The sequence below is a fragment of the Apostichopus japonicus genome, chromosome 16 (genome assembly GCF_037975245.1).
Source record: "Apostichopus japonicus isolate 1M-3 chromosome 16, ASM3797524v1, whole genome shotgun sequence".
Classification (NCBI taxonomy): Eukaryota; Metazoa; Echinodermata; class Holothuroidea; order Aspidochirotida; family Stichopodidae; genus Apostichopus; species Apostichopus japonicus.
The window spans coordinates 11,887,069-11,909,621 of NC_092576.1; the positions used below are offsets into that span (position 1 = coordinate 11,887,069).

At 39.4% G+C, this 22,553-nt stretch overlaps 1 protein-coding gene across 7 annotated transcripts in view; it reads left to right on the forward strand.

The window, feature by feature from the left end:
• The window catches only part of LOC139982378 (uncharacterized), a 115,664-nt gene that overhangs the window by 86,866 nt on the left and 6,245 nt on the right, over positions 1 to 22,553 (forward strand). For all 7 annotated transcript variants that reach the window (XM_071995140.1, XM_071995144.1, XM_071995141.1 and 4 more), the window contains 28 exons: positions 1,195 to 1,407; positions 1,956 to 2,072; positions 3,165 to 3,264; positions 3,538 to 3,684; positions 4,081 to 4,265; positions 4,839 to 4,927; positions 5,587 to 5,668; positions 6,079 to 6,153; positions 6,892 to 7,059; positions 7,922 to 8,005; positions 8,552 to 8,628; positions 9,817 to 9,878; positions 10,570 to 10,625; positions 11,854 to 12,038; positions 12,901 to 13,004; positions 13,340 to 13,483; positions 14,188 to 14,349; positions 15,134 to 15,250; positions 15,630 to 15,763; positions 16,435 to 16,582; positions 17,616 to 17,928; positions 18,510 to 18,736; positions 19,068 to 19,139; positions 19,314 to 19,576; positions 19,694 to 19,833; positions 20,445 to 20,564; positions 21,279 to 21,406; positions 22,065 to 22,147. In XM_071995140.1, the coding sequence (XP_071851241.1) occupies positions 1,195 to 1,407; positions 1,956 to 2,072; positions 3,165 to 3,264; positions 3,538 to 3,684; positions 4,081 to 4,265; positions 4,839 to 4,927; positions 5,587 to 5,668; positions 6,079 to 6,153; positions 6,892 to 7,059; positions 7,922 to 8,005; positions 8,552 to 8,628; positions 9,817 to 9,878; positions 10,570 to 10,625; positions 11,854 to 12,038; positions 12,901 to 13,004; positions 13,340 to 13,483; positions 14,188 to 14,349; positions 15,134 to 15,250; positions 15,630 to 15,763; positions 16,435 to 16,582; positions 17,616 to 17,928; positions 18,510 to 18,736; positions 19,068 to 19,139; positions 19,314 to 19,576; positions 19,694 to 19,833; positions 20,445 to 20,564; positions 21,279 to 21,406; positions 22,065 to 22,147 (3,795 nt within the window). The remainder of the gene's footprint in view (positions 1 to 1,194; positions 1,408 to 1,955; positions 2,073 to 3,164; positions 3,265 to 3,537; positions 3,685 to 4,080; positions 4,266 to 4,838; positions 4,928 to 5,586; positions 5,669 to 6,078; positions 6,154 to 6,891; positions 7,060 to 7,921; positions 8,006 to 8,551; positions 8,629 to 9,816; positions 9,879 to 10,569; positions 10,626 to 11,853; positions 12,039 to 12,900; positions 13,005 to 13,339; positions 13,484 to 14,187; positions 14,350 to 15,133; positions 15,251 to 15,629; positions 15,764 to 16,434; positions 16,583 to 17,615; positions 17,929 to 18,509; positions 18,737 to 19,067; positions 19,140 to 19,313; positions 19,577 to 19,693; positions 19,834 to 20,444; positions 20,565 to 21,278; positions 21,407 to 22,064; positions 22,148 to 22,553) is intronic.

The window sequence follows — 22,553 nt, forward strand, 5'->3', positions numbered from 1 at the left end:
ACTGTGATACACACAACTACATGCTACACATAAGACTACGTCCACGTACTGTGATACACACAACTACATGCTACACATAAGACTACGTCCACGTACTGTGATACACAACTAATTACATAAAACTACCTACTGCACATACTACTACCTGCACCTACTGTGATACATACAGCTACATGCTATAGATACAACTACGTCCACGTAGTGTGATACACACACTTAAAGCTGTATATTATACATCAAGTAATGATATATATAAGAAAGGTACTTTGATTACACCAAAAAATTGCTTACAATTTAAAATGGATGTCAAAAGCTGGACCCCTGATTTATGGAATTAAGATAGATAAATAGATAGAAAACTTTATTGTCCATTCCAGAAAACAAAAACGGAAAATGATAACCCGGTCGACAGTAAACATAAAACAGAAGTGAATACAAACAGAACCAAACAATAAACAAGCTGTTAGTGAACGACTACGAGAACAAAAACGCATAAGTTGACATTATATTCAATTTACAAAACTCTTGAACTTATTAAAAGGAGCTGAATGTTGTGGAGTGAAAAAAGATTGATACCTTCACATTCAGCCATCTTTGATTTCCGTTGATGGACAAAGCTGAGCTGACAAAAGCTGGTAAATTCTCTTTCACTTCAAGCAATTTTACATCAACTCGTTTCTAATGCTCAATTTAGTATAGAGTATTTAATGCAGTTGTAATTTTGCCACATTCTGAATGAGGATAAATTTGCATCATGATAGCAACAAGAAACAAAAAAAAAGAATAGTTTAAGGCCTTGTAGTTTGATATAATTGTGGAAAAAATTGTAAAGATGAATTGCTTCTTTGTTGATTCAACTGAAAGTTTTAGTCACATGTCGTTTTAATTATACTGTTTTCAAAAAAGGATTTAAGAGCTGTCACTGAAGATTTTGCTTTCATATTAATTCGTCCAATCAACTGCTGTATAGAAATCAGCTTTTGAGTAGATATATTCATGCTGAATCAGACTCAACTTTGTTAATATCTTTTCTTTGTTTCCTTCTTCTATTTTCTTCTTCATGAAGTTAAGGCCAATTTAGGGTAGGTCCTATTATAAAAATGGAGTTATTTTAAGTGCTAGTTATTTTTTTTTTGGACACGTTCAATCATTTTGTATTAAACGATTGCATTCCGCCCCATCGTATTTTTACAGCACTTCCACCAGCAGCAGCACACCACCAGAAAAGTACATCATCTCCCTCTACTGGGCGGCGGCCACCATGACCAGCACGGGATATGGCGATATCAGCGCTAACACCACCCTGGGCAGATTCATCGCCCTGGTGGCCATGTTGATCGGCCTGCTCCTATACGGATACTGTCTGTCATCGATCGCTGCTACCCTGGCCAACACGGATACACCGAGGTAAAATTTAAGGTTTTCCATTGTAGTCTCGATCAAAGCGGAAAACCTCACGTGACTTTACAACTCACAGTGAGTCCCTGGGTCCCCGCTGGTCTCGCCCTCACACCTAAGTGTGCACAAGGGGCCTCTCCAGCGTGTCTAGATAGAGGGCGCTGTCAAATCAATCCTTATGTGCCTGATCTGTAGCTGTTGACAGATCTCTGAATCGAAGCAATGATCTTGTAGAGAGCCATCATATATATGGTCACGTATCCCTGATTATTTACACGATTGCGCGGAAAAGCGCTCACAACATTCCAAAAATGTCCGACGAACTTGTATACCGACACTCTGTTCACATGAAACCTGCCGCAAAAGTTTACCACACCTTCATATCTCTAGCAGTCATGCCTGGTATTTTTGCACTTTAAATCCAATCGGTAAAGAAATAACTGACTTGTGCTGTCCTCTCAAACAGGTAGAAAAACAAAAATGGAGGCTTCTCAAGTCTCAACTACCGTACATCAGTAATGCACTGATAAAAGTCTTACGGTTTTTAACTTTCTCAGGGTCCGCTTCCAGGAGAAGCTCTTCGTCGTGCAGGAGTTCATGAAGGACCACGGCGTCTCACCGGAGCTCATGCAGTCGGTCATCAGCTATCTCAGTCTCGTCTTCCGCAGACACAGGTGGGTTGAAAAAAATATGCCTCTACTTTCGGTAGTCTTTCCTAAAATCAAGAACATAGCGATCCTTCCATGCCTCTAATCCATGCTTCCATACATGTCCATCCCAGCTCAGGTACAGGCGATACCGGGTCAAGGGTGGGTTTTGCCCAGTGTAGAAGTAATCGTCGTTTATAAGCTGGCCATGGTAATTTCAGAGCAGTTACAAAGTTGCAAAACAGGGAAGGAGGCAGTGTGCTGGGGGCCATCCCTTTCCCCCCCCGCCTAACTTCCATTGGCAGTTAGTGAAAATTGTTTGGTCAGGGGATTTTTTGTTTAACATTCGTCCTGTCGTCCTGGGAAGATATGACCACTGCTAACCCCAGACCACCCCCTACATGGGAATTGCCTTTCATTGACCCCAGGGTCGTACCATTTCATCCTTGATTTGCCTCTGACCCTTGCATGTAGGTTCAGCTCCTACATTTAAAGCAGTAAGGTATTTAAACAATTTCCTGGCCCTCCCACCCCACCCTTTAAAATACTGTGCATGCCACTGAAGCTTAGCCTGTGGCTTAGAGTGACTCTTGCGGTGAGACTTCCAGGATTTCAAATCTGGCTATGAAAGGAGTCTTGGAAAAGCCTCAGGGTAAGAAAATTCTTGCCACCAACTAAGGCCTAGATAGCTTAGTCGATATCTAGAGCGAAATAATCCAGAGGTCACTCGTTCCAATCTCATCCTCGCAAAAATAATTTCTGCTGTTTTCAACTTGTACTTAATCTTACCCAGTCAGTTTTTTTACTTAGAAAAAAAGGTTCGTCAAAGAACACTCAATGAAATTTTCACGCAAAATCTTCAGTCAAAGAATCAGGGGTGATGTTTATAATTTGGATGCTCTTTTCGACTGTAAAAAGGTATTTATGTTAGGACTTCAACATTGTGTACTTCAACCCATGAGTATCAGTTTGCCCTATGCATAGTTTCAAGTAAGTTTCATACTGCTCTTTTCAGCAGAAGTCAACAGTTTATGATGTCTTTTGGGTTGGCTAGATTCTTTTTGTTGGCAATTGCGAATTTACGTTTTCCTATTTTTTAATTTTTTTAATTTTCACTAGGGGGCAAGCCATTCCTGGTGGCCCACGGCTCATGAGGGACATGCCCATTCAACTCCAACAGGACATCGCATATAATGATGCGCAAGAAACTTTAGGCAGGGTAAGTTGATACATGTATTTTGCAGTGTAAGTTGTAGATGTCTACATATGTTGGAGTTCGCCAGTATTGGCTCCAAATTGCCAAAGTAATTTGCTTTTCAAAAAGTGACTTCCTTAAGCTTGTAAATCATCCATATTATAGCATATTATTTTGTAGCAGTCATATAGCAATCAGTGTTTATACCCCAGGGACATACATAGCAGTGAGTGCTACTCGCCAAGCCTGGCATTTCATAGCAGCCCGTTGATCACATCCGGATCTAATCTCTTGCAGGTGCCCCTCTTCAAGGACTGCGATTCAGGATTCCTGCGGCAGCTGTCACTGAAGACGCACACTTACCTCTTCATGCCCGGTGACATCATCGTCTACGAGGGGGATATGGGTCGTGAGATGTATTTCATCAGAAGAGGAACTTGCGAGGTGAGCCCTTTACGACAGACCTCATTTCGACAAGTCAACATCACAAAGAAATATGAACATGAGATTTGTGCCCAATGTTAGATGTAACCTCATGAAGATGTATATTGCCCCTAGGCTGACTCGAATCCATTTCTCCTCCCCCCTTTTCCCTCCCCCCTTTCCCCCTTCCCACACTCCCCTCTGACCTTTCTGTTTTGGACAGCTGGACATAGCTCTTGGAGATTTTATCAATAATTTAAAAGGAGGTAAAAAAAGGGTTAAAACAAGAATTGGCAACCCATCTGTCCTCTCTTCTTCAAAGTCTTTTCATTAAAGGTCGTAAACTCCTTCCAGCAACCATTCCCATGCTATATGTAGGACTTCATTTCTGCTGTATTGATTTTCTGTCACAACTAGGTGCTAACCAAGGACAGGAAGAGGGTAACGAGTACGATCGGCCCGGGGCAGTACTTTGGTGAGGTCGGACTCATCTTCGGGGATTATCGTACGGCCACAGTGAGGGCGGCCTCTTATTGCGAGGTCTTGATGCTGACCAGGCGTGATCTAGATGAGGCTCTGACAGAGTTCCCTCTCATTGCAAAGTAAGTCTTGCAAAAAAAAAAAGATTTCTTCTTTCTTTCTTTTACCTTTTTCTTCTTCTGCCATTTCTGTGCAACATTCACTCCCTGAAATATGTTAACAATCACGAAACATGTGATGCAGAAAGAAATAGTCAAGAAGAAAATAGGAAATAAAATATTCACCAGTCCGTGGATCTCCAGCCATAGCATGTTTCCATTGTAGAGGTATAAAGTAGGAACACTTTATTTAGACGAGTTTGTTATGAAATAATGTGTGACTACACGTTTGGTCATACACGAACAACAAACATATATAAAACACCATCCTCTTTAAACTTGATGTGCAAATATATGCAAAATTAACTGTTACAAGATGTGTAATATCTTGCATGATGTGTAAAATGCTGGTGCTGGTATGAACAAATAAGTCAAGGTAGACATGTGATAACCGTTGTGAAGTACTATAATATATATATATATATATACAAAAGACAATTTACAAAGGAATTGATTGCCACGTCAACCAAAAAGAGGTGAATAGCAGAATCTTTTTAGATTTGACAATAAATTTTGACATGTTTTATGTTCAAACAGACAGTTTAAAGAGGCTGCGTCCAACAGAGACCATCTCCTTGAACTTAAAAGTGCCTCACAACGCCAAGAAGACCTTGAAGAAATAGCAGGTAATTAAAAGCCAGACAAACAGCAGTAGATGTACAGTTAGCCTAACATATTGCTACTATAATACAAATTCAGCCTAAGCTGAATTTAACTTTGCTGCTATATGTGTTGTTATGACTTTATTCCTCCTGAAAACTTTTCCATCTCTTTTAAGTTAACTAAAATAATGAGCATTAAGCTTTGAAAGATTTGATTACAATATTTTATTGATATCATATTTTCACTTCCATAGCTAAAATTCCTCATATGTTTTTTTTTACCCTGTGTTTAATTAACTTCACAAAGTGTGTAGTGATGTTTCTTGCAAAATGCCAAGTAAATGCATGCTGAACTTACCATATGTGTCCTTATAAAAAAATGCTGTATTGTATAGTTGAGGTACAATTGTAAAGACAGTCTAGTCTAATAACTGATATAACAGCTGTATTTTTTGACATAGCAATAAAATATTTATGTACAAGTCTTGATAAAGTTTGCAAAAGAAAATAACGGTGTTTCCACTGGAGCTGGCAGTAATCAAATAAAGGGACTTGAGATTTTCTGAAGACCCTGGCTCTTTGAAATCTAAATTTCAACTTTCATGGTCACATTCTTGAATTTATCGGCACCAACAGCAAGTAATGCATTACTTACAGCTTGCATACACTTTTTCGCAACACAGATACCGAGGAACTGGAGGCTGACAGATCAGTTGAAGCCACATCACACAGGAAGACGGACACATCTGTCAAAGTCTTTAACAAGTAAGTTTTATATTTAAAAAACAGAAAGAATGATGTACGACCTTGAAAAAAAAAAATTGGAGACTTAATTTAAGTGTGTAAAAGTAAGTTGGCCTGACGTTTCGATCCTAGCCAGGATCTTCTTCAGAGGCTAAATGTAACAGTAACAGAAGGGACAAAAACATGCACAGAATACATACAGGTTAATGAGCATGGTGAACACAAAGAGATAGATGTAAGGGGATTAGTAGACAAGGTATGGAGAGAAGAAAGCAACAGGGGAAGAGGAGAGGTAGGAGAGGAGTATATTAAGTGTTGGTTTACATTTTCTATACACATATTTTTTTTTTTTCTTTTCTTAATAAGGGATTCGAATCTTTTGCTTTCATTGATCCATCCTAACTTTTGTTGGCCACTGTTTTTCACCGCAGGTACTCAGACGATTATTTGGAGCCTTTTAAAAAATTTTCTCCGGTCACAAGGCTGTTTTTGAAACTCTTGATGAGGTGAGGAATAGAAAAAATATATGAACAAGGTGTTGAATGTTGTCAGGACATCCAACTATCACAAAAGACTTATTTCTTTACATTTTTTCATGTCTCCCTTGCTTTTAAAATTCCAATTGTTCCCATTACAGGTGGTGTGTGATCGGATCAGGCCCCTTCATCACGTGACGCCATCAATGCTCTTGTTTTTGCTTAAATTTTCTCTTCTAGTATGAAACATTTGGTCCACGGTTGAAGCATAGTATTATAGATAGTCAGTAGTTAGTGTAGTAACAGGTGAAGCAGTGAAAGCCAAAAACTACTTTTTAATCTAAATATATTGTAAGCTAAAATTATCACATGTTTCTTTCACCTAGCTGTAAATTGGCTCCAAATTTGTTTGCAGTTTTTGCCGAGACATATTTTTATTCATGTAGTAAAAGTTGTATTTTAAACCGCAGGTCAAAGGGAAGGTTCTTAGTTGCTACAGAGATATATTTTTAGCTGCTAAACTACAATCAGAATATTCAAAATAGGAACTTTTATCGGAGAAATATAATCGCTCTCACATAGACTTTGATAAGTACTATACACTCAGCAATGTCACAGAAAATATACTAACATATATTTTTTATTTATTTATTTTTTTAAACATCAAACTTTGCTCCTAACATTAAAAAGAATCAATTTCTAAACAGCTGCATGAAAAAATGCAATATCAATAACTCAACATTTTTGGCTTTCTTTTCCTCGTTGCAGTCGAGTGTTCCTTCCCAGTGGTCGTTACTTCCAACTCTGGGAGGGCTTCCGGGTGGCTATTTCTCTCCTGTCTGTCTTCACTGTCACCATACAGGCTAGCTTCCTTCACACGTCAGGGACCTTCTGGGGCATCAACTACTTCCTAGAGATCACATTCTACATTGACATGTGAGAATCACTCGGCTTTTTTATTTTCTTCTTTGCAAAGAGAACTTTATCCTTTGTTCAGAGAGTCAAAATTTGATCACATGTAATTTCCTATCATAGCCTTGTTGTCATTTAGCGAAGGCAACTAGGTTCTTGCCTAACGTTCTTATCATATGCTGGATATTACAGTTAGGTCTAGACTTACTAGTGCAATATAAGATTTTTGTGAGCATAAAAGATGTTATTTAGCGAATACGTTCAGGTCATCCCAGGGAATGTTAACAGCGGATGGATCAAGTGGAATAATTTTGCTGGATATGAACTTTGTCTCTTCATAAAATAACTTTGGTTCTGTGTACAAAACACTGCTATGCATCTTGATCATGTGTAATTTCTAATCATAGCCTTCTTGTAATTTAGCAAAGGCATACTAGGTTCTTGCCTAACGTTCATATCATATGCTGGATATTACAGCTAGGTCTAGACTTAATAGTGCAATATGATAAGACTTTTGCAAGCAAGTCGTTCAAGAAGTTTGTCCATAAAAGACGTGTCAGGACATTCCAGGGAACATTAACAGCGGACGGATCACAGGGAATTATTTTGCATAGCAGCTGCAAAGGATATGAACTTTGTCTCTAATAATAAAATACTTATGGTTCTGTGTCCAAAACACTGCTGGGCATCTGTGCACTTTTACATAGCAATTTGCCCATTTTGCAAATTTTTTTGAGATGCGATACTGGATAAAATTATTCACAGGATCAATCACCGAAACGAAATTTTGGGCATTTACCTGCAGCTTCACTGTGAGATGATTTGTTCGTTGTGCATAAGGATATTTTGAGTGTTTGATTTTTCATTTCATGTTTCAATTTTGTAGGTATCTGAAATTCCATTCAGCTTTCTTTAATGAGAACAAGGTCTTAGTGACGCATCCAGTCTCCACTGCCAAGCATTACTTTAAGTGAGTATTAAAGCATAAAGACAAGTTTCATCGCTCATGTCATTTGGAGTTTGTTTTATTTTTTCCTCTATCTCTTCTCTCTTTCTCAGTGAAAATTATAAAGTAATTATGTAATTTTTGTCTCGACTGAAAAAAGAGAAATGGTTTTTCTATCCCTCTGTCCCTTTTCTTATCGGTGTAAGTCGTTAAGGACAGAACTCGAGCTGGTCTCCTTCTTTGAAATGAGTTCAAAGCCAAACCATCATTTGGGACATGTATACCAAAGACTACCCCCTCCTCCCCCCTCCCCCCCTTACGTTGCTCTGATAATCTAGTGCAGAAGATATTGATGTGTCACTGGTGTCTTTCTTTCTTTATTTGACTCGACCGAGTACTTAATAGTGAACAAATGTACTTTTAACTTGGTGATAAGTTTGTTGGTTTTGCTTGTAAAAAAAAAAAATAAAATAAAAAAAATAATATAATAATAATAATAATAACAAATTCATAAGGAAGATTTCGGGAATGAGCATATAAATAATAACCATTGTCACATGCTGCTTTCAGGACGAACTTTCTCATTGATCTAATGGCGTGCTTCCCTACAGAGCTGATTGCTTATTGCTTTGTCCGAAGTACCCACGGTGAGTACCAGCTTTCTCTGTTTGTGCACGGTGAAGATCTTTCGGCACATTCGTTCCCTTTCTTACAAGTTGTATCTTACATTTGAAGGCACCCCGGACGAGGAAAATGCAGTATCGCCATGTTTCTATGTTTTTGTTGTTGTGCTTGTTGTTGTTGTTTTTGTTCCAGCTGGTTCTGTTGTTGGGTTTTAGTTTTGTAGGCCTCTTAGATTTTGAATACTTATCATTCTACAATTATTCACTACACCCACAAGATGTTTGGAATTCAAGAATAGTGGGACGCCAAAAAAAATTAATAGCATATTTTCACTTACATCTTGATTCATAACTTGACCACCAAACAGTTTTGGACACTAAAGATTGGACACTAAAGATTTCAAAGGACAACGGGGACATTTTGGGTACAATTCAATTCGATCATTTATGTATTTATCAGATGGATGGTGCAGTACAATATAGCAGTTAGGGCAATAGAGTGTAATTTAATGACAGAACTAATAATACAATAATAGAAAACATGTCATGTGCCATGTGACGAGAATACAGAAAGCATATTTTACCCGGTGTCACCGATACGAAAGGGAACTGAAGAGATAAGTTTCAAAGGAACATAACATGTGCCTTTTTTTATCTTGAAATAATTTTATTACTTATGAAACAGATTTGCAAAGAAAGAACCAGTTTTTTTTTTTTGGGGGGGGGGGTTATATCACCGAAATTAAACCAGAGGGGAAGTTTCAAAGCAAACTTTAGTAATTTTCATGACTATCGAAAAGAAATTAAAGGAGAAAGAAATGAAGGGAAGGGAAGGGAGGGGGGAGGGCGGTAAGCAACAAATGAGACGAGAGAGAAGACATATTGTTCAATTGGTCCTGCATCTTCACAATTTTTCCTTAAATCAGTAGGTCCGGGAAGGAGGGGGGAGTCCAGGGTGGGGGGGAGAGGGAAGATGGAGGTGAGGGGAAAAAATGGATTATACCAAATTTGGTCAAGTATTTGTTTTTATAATAGAAAACTTGATGCAGGTTCTCATTAAGGTAGATGGCTTAGTTTGGGGGGGAGGGGGAATAAATGTCTTCTGTGGTCATAGTTTGTCAGGGCAAGTGTCTATATTTTTATTTATATTTTCACATTTAATTTAATTTTTGATTTTATATTTATATATTTTTTTTAAATATACTTTTGCAGAATATGCACTACACATCTATGCAGTTGTGAGGCTGAACCGATTAATCCAGTTTTACCGTGTGGTGAGTCTAAACAGCCAAATCGTTCGTCTACAGTTATCTTAAATTTGGAGGAAAAAATTCATGACACTTGGCCAACGGAAGGCACATTCAGATTCTAACTCTTTTCGACCACTTTCGTGCCAAAAGGAGCTAAATCAAAATCAGTGCCCATAAAGGCAATAACAGCATGCACTACTGTTTTGTGCTGATGTAGCTTTGGTCCTGGGCTTCCCTAAAAACAAAAATGGAGAGAGGGGAGAATTGAGATACATAATATATATTTCTATAAAAACCTTATTCTTTTTACAATGTTGTTGATTTGTACTTCTGAAAATGCTTTAATAGTACATTAAAATGTTCCTTTTGGCTGACCATGTTTTATTGGCGGGGAGGGGGTCAGGTGGGGGGGGCAGGGCTTGATATTCCACTGTACAATTTGTACTTTCTGAAACCTGATTTCTAGTTTATATATGTTGATATGAAGATGCATAGGGCTGTGAAAAGATTGCAGTAAAGACATTTGGCACAGTCTTATGAACTTTACCTGGAGACCGCCTGGAGGCTATAAAAGATGGAGTTGTTATTAAACATGTCTGTCTGATTTTAGTAAAACGAAGAAGAGTCATGTCGCGTGTGAACTCACTACGTTTCATTGTCCTAATGTTTATTTTCTTTTGCTTTCTCTCTTTTGTTATAACTTGCAAATCAACAGCCTCTTGCCTTCAACTATCTTGAGTCAGGTGTTGAAATGGAAACTGGAAACATCAGGTAACGAACAAAGAAAATAACCGAATCCCATCAGGACAGCTATTTTGGCAGTTAATTTTTTAATTAATCTCCCAATAATAGAACTAATTTTGCTCTTCACTTTAATAGCTCTTCTGCAGTAAGGTGGAACGAACAGATAACGAGCTGTGACAGTTGATGAGAATTATATCTATAATTACTATGTCCCAGTGTCCGCATATAAAAGTGGGAGGCCCGGGTTCGAATCCCGGTGGAGGCTGGAAGTTTTTTCACTGTTCTGGATTTTCCAACCCATTACAATTTCAATTATATATATATTCATTTGCCTTTGTCGTTTACCTCCATTTCATTAACAAAAGTCTGTTCAAAGTCTCTCTTTCGAGATCCGGCTTTGGGAATCACAAATGATTTCGAGTTGGTAAGCATCATGTTTGATCTCTAGAGTCACTAAAAACAGAACTAGTATTGTTCGATACAGGTGACAAATGCCTACAGTGGAATTACGACCTTCCTTACTGGTTTCGAACCTCTGGACATACAATCAGCATTTATGGCCTAGTAGTTAGGGTGTCCGCATATAAAGCGCTAGGCCCCGGTTTGGGTCCCAGTGGAGGTTGGAAGTTTTTTCACTGTTCTGGATTTTCCAACTCACTAATTTAATAAACTCAATTATATATATATGTATATATATATATATATATATATTTATATATATATATATTTATATATATATATATATATATATATATATATATATATATATATATATATATATATATATATTTATATATATATATATTTATATATATATATATATATATACATATAAAAATAAATTTAAATATGATATATACATATGGAAGATAATTAAGAATAAGTAAATCTGAAAAGATCAAGTATTAAGGAATAATAATAGTGAAATGTTAATGTTTGATTCTCTTCTCCGGGCCTTCCATCGTCCCTCGTTTAATATGTTAATTCATCTGAGTCATATTTGTCCTACAATTCCTCTAATCTGTTGATGGCATTCCAAACTGAATACAAAATCATTAATTTTAAATCATGAAGTGCTCAGCAAAGGGCACAGCCTGGTGAGAGAAAAGAAAAGAATCAAAGACAAAAAAAAAAAAACAATGTCAAAAAAACCGAGGAAATATCTTCTTTTCCTTAACAATTACTCCATGAAAATGGCATAATCACAACAGATTGAGTGACCTCACTGATTCATGGTTTTCAAAATTCCTTGCAGGAAATGGAAGTTCTTCTTCTACCTGGTCCTCTTCATGCACATCCTGGCCTGCGTCTGGTATTTCAGCGCCTGTCAGCCTCTCTTTAAGCTCATATCCGATAGCAACGATACCGGCCTGATATACAGCAACCACCATTTCTGCCATAACTCGTCATGGACCTCATCTATAGAGTCTTTTGACTTTTGTGAGTATGAACCAGCATTCTTGTCACCTCTGTGTAAGGTACAGTACAAATTGTATCTTGTCTTGCACCTGTCAGTATGAACCAGCATACACCAAGATTTTTTTTGTGAGCATGAACTAGCATTTTATAGTCACTTGTGACTAATGTGATGTACAAATGTATCTTTTCATACATGTGTCAGTTTGAACCCGATTAAAAAGACATTTTCTTATATAAATTGGGAGCCAACATTCTTGTTGCTTGTTTAATGTACAAATATATCATTTCATACATTTGTCAGTATGAACCCACATACACAGAGACCTTTTTGTGAGAATTGGATAGCATTCTTGTTACATGTGTAACATACAAATGGATTGATGCATGTCCATTTTGTCAGTATGAACCAGAATACACATACTTTTTTGTGAGTATGAGCAAGCATTCTTGCTGCTTGTGTAATACACAAATAGATCATTTCAAACATTTGTCAGTATGAACCCACATACTTAGATATTTTGTTAGTATTGGATAGCATTCTTGTTACTTGTGTAACATACAAATGGATCGTTTCATATTTTTGTCAGTATGAACTGGCATACACAGACTTTCTTGTGCGTATAAGCCAGCATTCTTGTTGCTTGTGTAAAGTACATGCATTTGTCAGTACCTGTTACCGTGTCCTTTTGATTGAAATAGAGCAGGGGTGGGCAACCCGCGGGCCACATGGGGCCCCACCAGTGATTTTTTTTTGCCTCAAGAAAAAGAAAAAATATCAGTCTATTATCAGATGCATTGATTTGTTACAAAATGTCCTTATTATCGATCAAAATGATATGTTATATAATATTTCTCCTCGTTTTTTTTCTTGTTTGTTATGCAGATAAAGAGCCAATCATCACACAGTATTTCATAAGTCTGTATTGGGCCGCTGCGACTGGTGCATCGGTCGGTTACGGTGATATAGTTGCCAAGACTCAGTTAGAGGTGAGTACACTGTAGGCCAAGCGCGTATTCAATTGCTGACCGTTATTTTAACCACAAATAATTTCCAATGTACGTGTAGCATTCATTTGTCTGCGAACAAATGTCACCCTATAAACAATCCATGACAAGTCAGCCGTGGACGTCGCATGACTCTCGGGCATTCTTTGGTTCCCATGCATTACTCGGTGGAGCAAACTATATCAGTTCACTGTCATCCAAAATTGCTCACTGCTATTTCACCACCAGAGAAAAAAAATTGTGAGCAAATGAGTAGAAATCTCCCTAACATTGAGCAAATTCCTTTATTACCTCTGTGAAATTTTTTTATCCCGTAGATGGTCCTAGCCCTGAGTGCGATGATCTTTGGCATCGTGTTCTTCGGTTACGTCATTGCCAGCGTGGCTGCTAGCTTGGCCAACGCCGATGCCCAGAGGGCTCGTTACCAGGAGAAACTTACCGCCATCGGACAATATCTGAAGGTACCGTAATATTTTGGGTTTTTTTTTTCTTCTCTCATGGATGCATATCGTGTTTTTTATGTTTAAGGTACACAGGCCTACATGCTCAATATTTGTTAAACTTTTGCAGTATTTATTTATTTATTTATTATTTAGGTTTACAGTCTTGTTCAGGACCAAGGCCCTCTCACATGACTTTACAACCCTGGTCATTGGTAACTTGACACACCTACACACCAATGTGTGCACAATTCAATCAATCTCTCCTGGGGCACCACAGTGCACCACAACCATGTGTCCCCCGGGGGACTTTCCCATAGGGTGCAGCCACAAACCGGCGCACGCAACTATATTTACAAGTTACCTCGCAAGTCCCCATTTATACACCTGGGTGAAGAGAGGCAATGGAGATAAAGCTCCTTGCCCAAGGACACAACGCAATGATCTGGCCAGGGCTCGAACCTGTAATCCTTAGATCACAAGTCCACTGCCTTAACCACTTGACCACAACACCCTCAAATGCATTCATTTTTATCTTCTGCGTTTAACCAGAAGAAAATTGGACAATGGAGAGGTTGTTCTTCCATCAAACCAAATGGACCGAGAATGGGGAAAGAAAAAAATGTTTGCCCCTCCTTCAATATATGAGATGCGCTCCCATCTGTAGAATAGCTATTTTTCTGAAAATGTACGACTAATTCAAATGTCTCCCTTCTTTGTGATAGGATAATCAAGTCGAGAAAGGTCTGGCTCAGAGGGTCCTGGATTACTACAACTACATGTGGCTGCGAACGAAAGGCGTAGATACCGATTCGTTGTTCGACGGGCTCCCTCTGTCCCTAAAGGCAGACGTGTCTCTCAGCCTCTACCAGGATATGATCAATAATGTGAGTCCTGATTCGTCGTCTCTCTGTGGACAATTCCCAGTCAGAGAAATAGTTCTGTTGTGATATCTCACCTTTAAATGGGATATATATATTTATTCCAATCGCGGAAGTTTATTTGATAACAATTGCTGGAAATTTTTCGCATCTTCCGGTCAAAAGCGCATCATCTTAGCATCTCGTATGGCCGAGATATGATTTTTTTCTTTTCTTTTTTTTCAAAATTTGGTGATATTTTGTAAATGCATCTGGCAAACAGCGGAATGTTTTTATTGATGCAGCTCAGCTCAATTTTTTTTTTCTTTTTACATTATTTAAACTCACTTATTCATAGAGGAGAGTAATATCACCACAAAAAATGGTGCAATATCTGATGAAATTCTAAATACATTGAACAATGAAAGCTAAACCAAGCATTCTAAAGGCGTCACATTTCAAGGATGAGATCAACAACGACGAGGGGATTATCAAGTTTTTCATATTTCAGCATTGAAGTGTCCCACATGTAATTTCACGACAACGAAAATGGGAAGAGATTGGGAAAAAAGAGGGGGAGGGGGGGTCAAGGGAGTGGGGGGCTGGGGAGGTTGATGGATATCAAGCAAGTTCCTTTTCCACAGCTTGTTAACACACATTAAAACAGAGAGGGCAGTGAAGGAATCCAAGTCGAACATCACTGCATTGAATATGCAGTGAGTGTTTTAATATCCACACTCCTATCAATTGTCCTTTTTATGTCAATTATTCGTATATGTTCACTTTTCGTTTCTACGATCTGCATTGACAGGTACCACTCTTCCAAAACACAGAGGTAGGCTTCCAAAAGATGTTAGCCATGTGCATCAAACCAGACTACTACCTTAGCAAGGAGTACATTGTGAAGAAACACGACTTTGGCAAAGAGGTGAGAATATATATATAAATTCGCTGACTCCTCGGTGCGGTCATAACTGCGACTGTTGATTCTGCCACTCTGCTCTGCTCTGTTGGTCAAAGTTATTTGTGACTACTAGCCAGCAATTCACACACGTTTTTATATAGTATTTTTTTAAATCTGATATCTAAGTTAAATGGTCTGTAGACCAACGGAATTATTTTCTGCTCTGAAAAGTGTGGTAGGTCAAACGAGTTTGTGCTTGATAGTGGGAGTGGAAACGGGAAAAAAAAGATGACATTTGTGGAATTTTTGATCGACGGAAAATCGGGTATCGCGACTACTTAAACAGCCGGCGTGGTAAGCATCCCCTCATCATGCTCAGCCGTCCAAATGTTTTGCTCCCCAGATGTTCTTCATCCACCGCGGAGTGGTAGACGTGGTCTCGGAGGACGGTCAGATCGTGTTTGACACCATGCAGGCCGGCAGATTCTTCGGAGAGATCAGTCTGGTCTACAGTTGTCCAAGAACGGCCTCAATCAGGTTTCACTCATTTTACAAACTTTATTTACTCTTTAGGGAACCTGTCATAGGTTTGAGATTGGGGGAGGGGTGCAGGGGGGGGCAGGTAGTGGGATGGACAGGTGAGAAGGCAGCAGTCGGAAACATGTACACTAGTGTGTCAAGGTTACTGCATGTGGTGACACCACGCCATCGTGGAAAAGATCCCTGTGAAAACCATCGATGGTGTGGCCAGGGCCACCTATTTTTTTAGAGGGGGGGGCCTGCATTTTCATCGCTAACTGTCCATGTTAACTGTCCATATGTCTTGAATTTAGTAAATAGCTTAGATCAAGAATAATGAGACATTTAAAAGCTAACTGCCTCAGTTAATTGTCAAGGGAATATCTTGTACCTTTCTACTTTAGAAGAAGCACGTTAGATGTTGACATTATTTATTTTTTCTCTCTCTTTGTTTCATCATAGTCCTGTGAAAGTTCTTCTCTCAATCTATAATAATCTTTCTTTCTTCACTTTCCTACTATTGTAATTTTTGCTCTGTGCAAATAACAGTTGTATTCATAATTCTCTTATCGTCTGCCAGAAAGAAAGAAATATGAATTTTGTATTCTTCCCGTCGAAGGTAGAACAAGCTCTCATTTTATAACTATCTTCGAAATCGACATTTTTCCATTTTTCCCCATCTCGTCCAGAGCGCAGACCAACTGCGACTGCTTCGTCCTCACCAAAGAAGACTTGGACGAGGTACTGACCCACTACCCGTCGATCAAGGTCCAGATCAACCAGGTTGCCGAGGAGAGGATCAACGCTGTCAGGAAGCGAAGCGACGCCAAGGATTTGGTAGGTGGACTATTAAACCCCTTTCCCTGGGTATCGAATCGGCGATCGCCTGGCACGGGTCACTGTCTGTCCGTACGACGAAATAAAAGGGAAACTTTTAATCTGTCATGCAAAGTGTTCTTTTTAGTCTTAACACAACAGTTCTTGATGATCGGGGGGCTTCCAAGTCTTCAATTTTATGATATGTTACGATCGCTTAAACGGTCAAGATATGTCCATATATGCCCTTCATGTTGTCACATGACCACAGTGCGTACCTCATGTTGGTGTAGTGAGGAGTGAGTAATGTCTGTATGGGTAAACCTGCTTACAGACGTTCCACCGATTCTTACCTTCCGATATATTTTTAGATAGACTACCGCCGCTCCTTTTCTGATGAGTTTCAAAGTCGTCTTAGCTTGGCCGCACCCCTCCCACTTTGTCGTTACGATTTGTCCATCACTTCTTCAAGGTGAAACCATTTTTCCGCCGTTTACACAATGAATAATTGATGCATGATTTTAGTGTGAGACAACGATATCGTTTTCACAAAAAAAGGAAGCTGTGCGACACATGCTTCTGTTTGAGTAATTTAAGTAATATCCAAGCTCGGACATTGACGACAGGATCTAAGGGAAGGGACTTCAAGAAGTTTGGATACTGACGGAAATAAATACAGGTTGTATTCAGTGGTAAGTGGGCGGGTAGATATCCTCACGCTGTATGATATGAAATATTCACTGGTCCCCGTCATAAAGTGATCATCCATGCATTTGGAAGGATGCATAATTGCATTTCCTTAATAAATCCTTAGGATTACTCAAGTTTAAAAGTCCTAACCCTACGAGTTTACTCCCTTCTGTCGCAAAAATAATCCCCTCGTTAATATATCGTCCCTGCAAAATGCAAACTTTAATAGCCCTAATGATGAGGTTACGAAATATCGAATCTTATCCTACGAGTTTTGCTCTGTGTTTGTAAATATCTCGCCATTTCATTCATACTTTGCTTCTACATGATCCGTTATACTGATCGCTGATTTTTCATTTTACAGTCCAACAGCAACAATAACAGTCTGAAGGGATCCTCCTCGGTAGCAAACTCATCCCGAAACAGCCTCTCGAACAGTGACAACAAAGAGCCCTCGTCGGCTACCACATCCCCACCCCAGGAGAGGCACGACCCCCCGGCATCCCCCGGCTCTGCCGAGCCCCCAGCCTCTCCGGCCAGCAGCACCAGCAGTGCCAATAACCTCAGCGCTCCACCGAACACCAACAACATCGCACCTTCTCCCAACACCAACAACAACAATGACACCAAGACCAAAGCAGAAGATGGCAAATCGCAGAACGGAAAGGCTCGAGGTGGTAAGCGTTTTCCGTTTCTATCGACACATCGATTAAAGAGATATTCCAGTGGCTGATAAAAGCAGCACTATTATGAAACAAGAAGAGGAAAAAAATCAATATTCTACACTGTTTGTTGAAAACCCAATCTCATTATCTTGTTCCTAACTCACAGCTGTAGAGCTGGATGCTTATCACTCTTGTGTACACAAACCGCATAGCCAAGCAAGACCACAGAGTGCTTAAATATTATGTCATTGCGGTTCCAAAGAAAGATAATCTTCTAAGACAAATAATACTCATTTGTAGGCAGGAAATCAGAAATCGATTGTTTGCTGACTCAAGTGATTATCATTAGTTGCAAGGCTGCACAATTTCTGTCAATTTCTGTAAAGGGGGCATTTCATGTCATGAACATTGAGACACTTTCTTTTTTTTTTCTTAGGAAAGTTGTCTTTTGTTCAGTCAAGGAGTGTCTATTCTATAAAAACAATCTTACTATCCCCAGTAGGACCTCTCGCGAGGTCGACCAGGGGTTAAACTCCTTTTGATTTGAACATTGAGAGTTGACCCTCCTATTTCTTGCCCGCCTCTCCACCTAGGTGAAGAGACGTCGGAGCCGGCCGGTGGCGACGCCGACGGCGACCATCCCTCTACTGCTTTCCGTCAGCCCTTCCCCTTGTGTTGCTTCTTCGGGAACAAGAATTACGTCGAGACGATCCTACGAACTAATCACTTTGTCCTGTCGCCTGAGAGTCCGGTTGTCCGCAACCTGAGCAGACTGACCTGCGCGCTGGCCTTTGTCCTCACCTGGACGATCATCTACCAAGTGAGTCAATTTTTTCCGGAATTTGTGCGGAGTTTGATCTCGCACCTCCAAAACCTCTGTCGAACAAATTTGAGGTATCGACATTTAAAATATTTGTGTGTTATATCACAAGGCGGATCATCGTTTAAATGAAGCCCTAGTATTAAGAGGCTCTAAAATTGTCTGTGAAAGACTACATGTATAATCATCTGGAGAAGTTTTGACATCACAGAGAAGTCATTCATAGTCACTTTATCCATGTTTTGGGGTTTGAAATTCTCAAATGCTCGGTTGGTTAGACGATCAAAGCAATTTGAGACAAGTTTTTCAGTATTTTTTTTTCTCTTTACAGAGTGCGTTCCAAGTCTGGAGTCTGCAAATCACCCTATTCAGCTATCTATGTGAACTGGTCTTCTTGTTTGAGGTTAGTCTATAGTTATAACCATTTTCCAACCAGGGTTATAAAACAAATCATTTCCAGACTAATGTATCAATGTATAAATGTATTGCTTGCTTGCTGCAAAACCCCCCAAAAAAATCTGTTCCAAATGATGTTTAAAAATCTTGAGGAAGACTTTTCTTTTCCCACTTTTTTCAGATCTACATAAAGTTCCACGTCAGCTGCGCTGACGAGTACGGAGAACTAGAGAAGGACTTCAACAAGGTCTACACCTTCTACCTGAAGAAGAGGACGGGCTTCCGGCTGGACCTCGTGGCGGCCCTCCCGCTGGACATCTTTGCCCTGTGCTTCCCGCTTGAAATCCGCCTGATCGCTTACACCTTCCTCCGCTGGGTCCATCTGCTGAGATTATTCAGGGTATCGGAATTCTTTGAGAACTGGGAGAAAGAGCTGAACATCAAGTGAGTTATCGAGAAGGGCATTATGTCAATGAATTGTTTTTTTTTTTCGAGAGAGAGATTTTCAAGCTACCGGAAGTTTAAACCGGATGACTCGCTGTTCATATTTTCTTCCCACAGCATGCTGCAGGTACGTCTTACAAAGACGTTTGTCACCGTGGTGGTCATCATCCATTTCTTTGCATCTCTCTGGTACTTCATCGCGTGTCCACCTTGGGAGCACGGTGAATGTCTACAGGGGTCCTGGGCGTCCGCTCTAAGTGAGTTTTAAAGAATTCCCATTTTTTTCTGGATTTTTTTTTTTTTTCAATTTAATTTTTCACATTTTTTCTGTTTTATTAAGCAGAATCTGTCAGTGCAATATTATGTATACAAGATTAGCGGGTGTTTTATCGGGGAGGGGATGGATGGTGGGAGTGGGGAGAAAGGGGTCAACCACCCCTCCCCCACCCCCCCTCAGCCTTTCCTTCCCTCAAAAACTAAAGATTCTGCTTGAGACACAAATCAGTTGGAAGGTTAAATCGTAACCAATGTCTAACACTAATGTAGGTTATAATCAGTGCAGCATGTTGCCATCACTTAATACCACATAAACCCTGATGGAAGGTATGACCACACAATAATCTATAGGTCTGACAACATATAACATGCTATTAGGTCATCTACTGCGTAGCAGTATGAGGTGGAGGACTGGCTTGTTGTAGAAGGCATGAGTTTATAGGTGGAGGGCTTAAATCCAGTTACCTCCCCACTCCCCCTTCCCCATCCTCCTGCCCCCTTCCTTTCCCATCCTCCTTCCTTACCCCTTCATCATCTCTTCCCTGACCCGCCTCTAAACACGTTTGTCTCCATGGTTGCTCTCAACCTGCAGAGTACTCGAAAAACACCACATCGGACCTTGACCGCTATGGGGACTGCCTATACTGGGCCGTTGCCACTCTGACATCGACAGGTTACGGAGACATCCACGCCCACTCTTTAGTGGAAATGAGTGAGTATATGTATTTATATATATATTATTGATAGAAAGAATTCAGATCATTTCAAAATGAAAGTTAACTATGGATGGGCTAACTTTATAGCAAAATTGCAGCATTCCTCGTTGTATTCTTTCTCTAGGTTCACATTTGTAAAACATCTCACATAGTTTTTGTTCTACGAAATGTCAGCAATGTATCGTTTGTAAAATGACAGAGAGTACAACTCCAAAAAATTCAAGCACTATTAAATACTTATCTCTTTATTCAGAAAAGGGGTTGGAGAGGGTGAGGAGGGGGGGGTTCTGATTGGGGACTTAAGCTGTGATTCTATTAAAGTGATGCTACCTTTTGACATTCAGTGTGCTGCCTACTTCCATTTTCTTCATCCCGATATGATCTAGGAATTTATCGACACAATCACACGATTATACGCTGTTTTAGGACAAAAAACGACAAGAAGAGAACTTCATACTCGTTCTTCAAAAAGTTGTAAAAGTTTGAACGTGCAACCTCTGCGAAGCTAGAGTTTCGTTTGTTTGAGACTGTCACTCCTTCTAACTAACTTGAAGCATTGCGCAGTTTCAGAATGTTCAAGTTTACCTAATTTTTTATCTTATTATTTTCTTACCTACTCAAAGTTTACATATATTTACTAGTACTTGAATCCATCTGCAGCATGGTGGCACGAGTATGTGTATCATGTTGTCCTGTCACTCTCTCTCCAGTAATCGCGAGTCTAGTGATGGTGATCGGTCAGCTCCTGAACGGATCAGTCCTCGGAAACATCGCTTCCACTCTCGCTAACGAAGAGGCGGGCAGAGTGGAATATGAGGAACGGCTAGACGCGGTCAAGGTAATGTCATCTCATCTTTTCCCCCATCTTCGTTTTCGGAGAAGATTATTTCGATGCCTCAGATATTTTAGAAAACCTCGAGTAGGATGCTATGCCCGAATTTCATGTGGTAAAAATGTCTATCGACACTGTCACCCATCGTAAAAAAACCGTCTCAAAGACACGCTAAATTGAAGTTTAAAAGACCTTTTCCTGGTGGCAATGAAGTTCAATTGTGGATGAATTTCTGTTTGGTACCTACCAATGAGTTCTCTTGAAATGTGCTTCCCTGCCACTCTTCTGGGTTGTCTTCAAAAGCGACTGGGGCGTGATCCCTGGCTTAATACACGGTTTGCAAGGTACTGTTGTATCCGACTGGTGTCGCCGGTGAAGAAATGGCTGTATAGGGATCACCACCCAACTATTAATGCGTTTATTTTTCTGTTTCTTATACTTTTTCTCTTTCTTTTCATTTTCTGTTCTGTTCATTTTCTGTTTCTTTTACGTTTTCTCTTTCTTGATTTATTTTTTACTTTTATTTTTATTTTTCTATTTTTTTTTTATATATATTTTTTATATATATATTTTTTTATTTATATTTATATTTTTCTGTTTCTTTTTCTCTTACTTTCTCTTTTACTTTCTCTTTTTAAACTTTTCCTTTTTTCCCCTCGAACAGGAACAAATGAAGGACATGAAACTGAACAGCAAACTAAGAAATCGAGTCATCAGCTACTTTGACTATCTGTGGATGAGAAATAAGTAAGTAGATCGAAGAAAGAAAAAAAAAAGGGGGAAAAAAGCTGAAAAGTGAGAAAAGATCTTGTGATTTTACAGACTCTCAGAGCTTCACCTAAATTTCTTATCTTGTAGGTTTTGAGATTTCTATACCTGACATCTCCTTCTTTTGGTTAAAACCCACTTTTTAGAGTCTGTCGACGAGGTTGTGTCACTATGTTAAATGAACCCGTCCTGATACACAGTCATGGTTTTAGGAACAATACTGAGCAGGCTATGCTTAAAGGGGAAGTACACACTGGTACATAGTACAAGTTCAACAGCATTACTATGTGTACAAGTAGAGCTTCCCTTGGTATGAATACAAGGCTCGTGGCCTGAGTACTTATTCCTGCACTAGGACCTACAACAGATTTTCAACATGCCCTGA